Genomic DNA, 5,535 nt, shown 5'->3' on the forward strand with positions numbered 1-5,535 from the left:
GGGAGAAAAAGGGGCACCGGGAAGTGTTTATTTCGTCCGGCTGCTTTTTTGCGGCGGGTTTGAAAGAGGACTCGGGTAAAAAAAAAAAAAAAAGACAAAGTGGTGGCGGGGAGGGGGGGGGGGGGGGGGAGGAGAAGAAAAGGAGAGGGGAAAAAAAAATAAAAGAGGCAGAGGGAAGAAGCCGGAGGAAAAGCGAGAAGACTTCGGAGCGGCGGTGCCGGGAGGTGCGGGTGCGGGGCAGTGCGGGGCTGCCGGCGGGGCCTCCCGCGGGTGCGCGGTGGCCGGAGCGGGGCGCGGAGCGGCGCGGAGGGGCCGCGGGTGCCGACCATGGGCTGGCGGCTGCTGCCCGCCCTCCTCCTCCTGGCCCTGGCGCTGGGCGGCCCCGCGGCGAGGGCGCAGAACGACACGGAGCCCATCGTCCTGGAGGGCAAGTGCCTGGTGGTCTGCGACTCCAACCCGGCCACCGACGCCAAGGGCTCGTCCTCCTCCTCCCCGCTCGGCATCTCCGTGCGGGCGGCCAACTCCAAGGTCGCCTTCTCGGCCGTGAGGAGCACCAACCACGAGCCCTCCGAGATGAGCAACAAGACGCGCATCATCTACTTCGACCAGGTGGGCTGCGGGGCCCGGGGGGGGGGCGCCCGGGGGGGATTCCCGAGGGGCTGTGGGCCGATCAACAGGTGCCGTCCCCTCGTGTCCCTCGGAACCGGGGCGCCCTGGGGTGATGTTCGCGGGGAGCCCCAGCCCCAAAGCCGGGGAAATGGGAGGCTGTGGGCTCCTGAGGAGCCGGGGGCCTTAATTCCACCCCCCACCCCCCCCCCGGGAAGGAAGGGGCTGCCCGCCTGGGAGGGCGGAGCGGGGCGCGGAGGGGGGCGGCCGCCGTCGGGGCTCCGGGGCCGTGCGCTCCGTGCCCTCCGGCCCCTCCCGGCCCGGCGGTGGATGGCACCCGGCAGGGTGGCGAGGTGAAGGCCGGCCGGGGGGGCTGCGGGGCCGGGAGACCCGGGGGGGAGACGGCCGGGACCCTGCGAGCATCCCCAGGGCAGCCCTCGGGGACCCCGAGGCGCTGGGGGACCGGCGGTGCCCGGGTGCGGGCAGCCCCATCACACTTCGGTTGGCTGGCAGAGCCTTGGAGGGAGAAGAGAAGAGCAGATTTTAAGGAAAAATCAAGTTTTCTCTAAAAACCACAGGTTCCTAGTACAGCCCCTCTCAGTCAGTCATGCTTTAACATACAGGTTGTGGCACGTATTTTGTATGCCAGGTCCTGTCCTAGGGCAGGTAATTGAGACTGATGGTCATTTTACTTCCTAGATCATATCAAAATGAGTAGTAAATTATCCTGACAGCCGAAGCCAGATTTGTTACGTAGCTTTATGCTGGCGATCTTTATCACCCTAACTTCGTGGGCATTCCTCGTGGCTTTCTAGGGCTGTGTCTGGCATAAAGGAGCCTGAAAATATCAGTTAAAAATAGAGCATAACCGAGTGGGAAGAAAGAAAAAATTAGTCATTAAAGAAGAGATTTAGCATATGTATGATGCACTCGTCTGGTCCATTCCTCTCGGTTCCTTGTCTCTGTTTAATCAAACCCAAATTATTATTAGTGCTTACAAAAACAAAGCAGCAAAAGCTCACAGCCAGATCTCGCTCATATGCCAGGTATTTTGGTAGCTCAGGCTTACTCTGAACTGCTGAATGAATTACAGCATTCACACACATCCTTCCTCACAGCTTGATACTTTCAGGAAGGCGGTGTTGGCTTGGCCAGTGCTTTTTAGCCAAAACCAATATGCCACTCCCAGAATCAGTGTTTTGATGTCATTTTTGGGGAATGATGAATAAAAAAATGCCTTTTCTTAATATCCTCTAAACATGTGTAGAAGAAAGATCTTGTAGGCATGACATAGTAGCAAAGTAAGAAATATTCTCCCCCTAGCTTACTTATAGTAAAGTTGTACGAAAAATATAAATAAACATCCATTTTATCAGAAATATTTCAACTTAGTTGGTAGAACAATAAATGAAAAATCAGAGATGTAGATGGACAAATATCTATGGGGGAACAGTTAATAGTCTAAATGTTTTATTTAGCGCTGTGTACTAATTCCCATTGTGTACTTTCTGTTTGTAGATCCTAGTAAATGTGGGCAATTTTTTCACATTGGAATCTGTCTTTGTAGCACCAAGAAAAGGAATTTACAGTTTCAGTTTTCACGTAATTAAAGTCTATCAGAGCCAAACAATACAGGTACGTTGATCAAGTATGACTATAAAATCTTTTACTTAAATTGTTTATTCACAATAGAATCTTGACCGAACACAAGCATTTAACAAACTTTCAAGGAAGAATAGCTTAGTTTAAAGCAACTTGTGGTGTACAGTTCCTAGCAATAGAGTGAATATATTTAAACCAAACAGCTGGAATGAGGCAGGATTCTCACATGAGATAAATTGTCATAGCTCCACTTCTGTACTCTGAGAACTAAGTGTCTGGGGTAGTATTAAGTATCCAATAGAATGAGCCAACGAAGAGTAAAATATATCTCTGAATTTCATTTGATTGCATAAATATTAATGAAAAGCCATGTTTTGCTACTGGTTAAACTCACTGTCTTGAACACAGGGGTTCTGAGGATACATACCACAGTTGCTTGTTTTGGTAATGTCTTGTCACCTGGCTGTCAGATCACGATGCCAGATAGACGCTCATGAAACCAGTCTGCTGTGCTCTGCTCGTTCTGCAACTACACCAGAATGTTGTGCAGCTATAGGGATATCTTATAGGGAACCTTTATAGCATTTTAAAGTTGCTAACTTGCTTTGCCATACAATGCATAAAAGATACCTCTTATACTAAAAAAAGGTGCAATTCTATGCTTTCTTTTGCAGCTTAATAGCAGCTGAACTGCTTAATTAAATATAAATATGCACTAGCTTAGAGGAAAAGCCTCTAAGTTCCTGAACATCGCCTTGCTGAGCCAAAAGTAAATTCCTTAAAGTCATTCCTTAATCTTCACCCCAGGTCATACAATTTCTGTGACATATATGCTGGCTTTCTAGATTTGGAATAATGTCTGTAGCTTTCTCCACTTCCACCTATGAGACCACTGGATTCACAGAAGTATCTGATGCTTTTACCCTGCTCCGATTTGCTCCTCAATATGGTTTTCAGTGTACAGGACTGAGAGGAAACTGATTTCTGCAGGAGGTGTGATCAGCTCTCTCATTGTGGCAGCTCTGGCTTTGGGTTGCCAGAAAAGCTCCTGAGAAAAGTGTAAATGGTATAGAAGGCAGAGGAGCTGGTGTAAGGCACATTCTCATCCCTGGGGAAATTCACCTTCAGTTTACAACTTGAAATCTTGCTTCCATTCAGGTCAAAGATAAAAGTCTTAGATGAAATATTGACGTCGTGAACTCTCCTATAATGAGCTTGTAAGCTATTTAATAGGATCAAATGCTGTTCCTCTCACTCTCTTAAATGCTGAGGGTTGAAATGGCCTAGAATAACTGTATGTCAGTCACCTTCATTGGATTTAGAATACATATTGCCAGGAAAGATGTTCAGTCTTGGGTTCAGAAAGCCCAGCGCAGTCTTCAGTGTTTTATGGGGAATTTAATGACCTACCACATGACCTAAAATCTTTCGCAGATCAAGGTTTTCAGAAGTGATGGATGAGTTTGGTTAGCTCCATTTTGACACAGTTAATGTAAGATAACCTGAGGCAAACCTGTGGTATGTCTTGTGCTGTAATCCAAATAGCTGTAAGATGACCTGCAGGGAAACCCGACCAACCGAGATGGTACAGAACAAATAAGATGAACCTAAATAAAGCAACAAGTTAAATCTTGATGACCTTTTTATGTGTGTGATAGTGAAGGGGAGGACTGAAAACCATTGCAGTAGAGCAAACCAGCTTGAGTCTCAGCCACATGAAGACTTAAACACCACTAAATCACCTGAAGGCTTCCTACATAAGTGATATTACTATGCCCCTGAAACATCTGTTAGTGCCATTAAGTATTATTAAACTGAAATTGGTTCCCTGAGGATATCTGATTAAGTGGACATCCCAGATAAGCAAATCCCAAATCAGGGCCAGATTCTGCTGCCCTGACTTATGCTGAGCAGTAATTTATTCCACTGTGACTCCCATTAAAATTAATGTAAGCATATGCAAGGCCAGAACACTCGGTATAACCAAGCACTTCTTAATTCACCCTTCCGTGACTGTATTATAGTAATTCAAAAAGAAAAAGAAGAGGAAAACTAATAGGAGAAATGAAAATGCCTGTATCTCTCCATTCCTTTGACCCCTGCCCAACTTTATTTACACAATTGTCTGTGTGGTGTGGCTTTCATAAAGAGGCTGTGTGGACGTCCAGAAGTGTTTTATGGACAAATGAATTTAGTATCAAAAGACAGTGCAGCGGTTCCTAAAATTGAAGGGCTGTTCTAGCCTTTAAAATCAAGCTGCAGTCAATAATGGAAAGGATGTATACTTTGCTCTCAATGAAGTGTAAGCTCCCAGCCTACTGCAGTACTTTTGAAATCTCATTAGGTGCCTACATTGCATTTCTGGGTGCCTAAGTTTCTCTAAAATGTCGTCTTTGTTAGTATAATACCCCGTTTAAATACCTTGTGAAGTAGGCAATGTGAAACAAAACCGAGGTACTAGCTCAAAGGTCCATATCACCAGAGAGTTAGCATAGACAGGGCTGTCCTGCCAACAATTAATGTGCATGTGCAACTGATGATGACAATATCTCATTTCCCTTTCACACTGTCTGAGCCTGAGCCATTGTAGTCCATGGGCAGCATCGCACTGACCCCATTCAGCCACAGACCAAGCCCATGAAACACATCCACATCGCGTGAATGTAATTAGTTAAAAAGAAACAACAACAGCGAACAGCAGGACCTCAAACAGACCTCTGGCACTGCAGTTAATATTCATTGGGACTTGTTGACGTTTTCCTGTTAATTAGAGCTTTTCAGTGTTTTTTCTCTCGTAGGTTAATTTGATGCTAAACGGAAAGCCAGTCATTTCTGCTTTTGCTGGGGACAAGGATGTCACACGTGAAGCTGCCACTAATGGAGTCCTGCTCTATCTAGACAAGGAGGATAAGGTTTACCTGAAACTGGAGAAAGGTAATCTGGTCGGTGGATGGCAGTATTCTACGTTTTCTGGCTTTCTGGTCTTTCCCCTGTAAAGTCAGTTTTCCTGTGACATTCATCCAGGTGTGGACTCATCATTGCCCCTGTTACATGAAGATCATTTTATCATCATGGGATTGATGTTTCTTTATTGTTTTTTCATGGGTGAATATGGATTCTCTTTATGGATTTTGGCCCCATCTGAACTACTCAGAAGTTTCACAGAATTTCGTGTGTTTAAATACAATATATTTGGATTGAAACTAAAGCAGACGATAAATATCTATGCTTAATGTTACAGTCTAAAGCTGCCTGCAAGATTTATTCAGATTTCATTTACTGGACTTATTGGATTCATGAGAGAAGTGGATTTTCTTTAATTACGAA

The 5,535-nt window shown here is 45.9% G+C and overlaps 1 protein-coding gene across 1 annotated transcript; it reads left to right on the plus strand.

Annotated features, from left to right (window-relative positions):
* Positions 1-327: 327 nt before the first annotated feature.
* Positions 328-5,204, plus strand: CBLN4 (cerebellin 4 precursor). Its single transcript, XM_035548402.1, has 3 exons — positions 328-609; positions 2,125-2,241; positions 5,007-5,204. The coding sequence occupies exons 1-3, from the start codon at positions 328-330 to the stop codon at positions 5,202-5,204; spliced, it is 597 nt and encodes a 198-aa protein (XP_035404295.1).
* Positions 5,205-5,535: the final 331 nt, after the last annotated feature.

This window comes from Cygnus atratus, chromosome 16 (genome assembly GCF_013377495.2).
Source record: "Cygnus atratus isolate AKBS03 ecotype Queensland, Australia chromosome 16, CAtr_DNAZoo_HiC_assembly, whole genome shotgun sequence".
NCBI lineage: Eukaryota > Metazoa > Chordata > Aves > Anseriformes > Anatidae > Cygnus > Cygnus atratus.

What these genes read in the sequence shown, in the direction of transcription:
- CBLN4 (XM_035548402.1), top strand. Translation starts at nt 328, where the DNA reads ATGGGCTGGCGGCTGCTGCCCGCCCTCCTCCTCCTGGCCCTGGCGCTG. An exon ending in GCATCATCTACTTCGACCAG is followed by an intron (nt 610 to 2,124) that starts GTGGGCTGCGGG and finishes TTCTGTTTGTAG; the next exon opens with ATCCTAGTAAATGTGGGCAA. An exon ending in ATCAGAGCCAAACAATACAG is followed by an intron (nt 2,242 to 5,006) that starts GTACGTTGATCA and finishes TTTCTCTCGTAG; the next exon opens with GTTAATTTGATGCTAAACGG.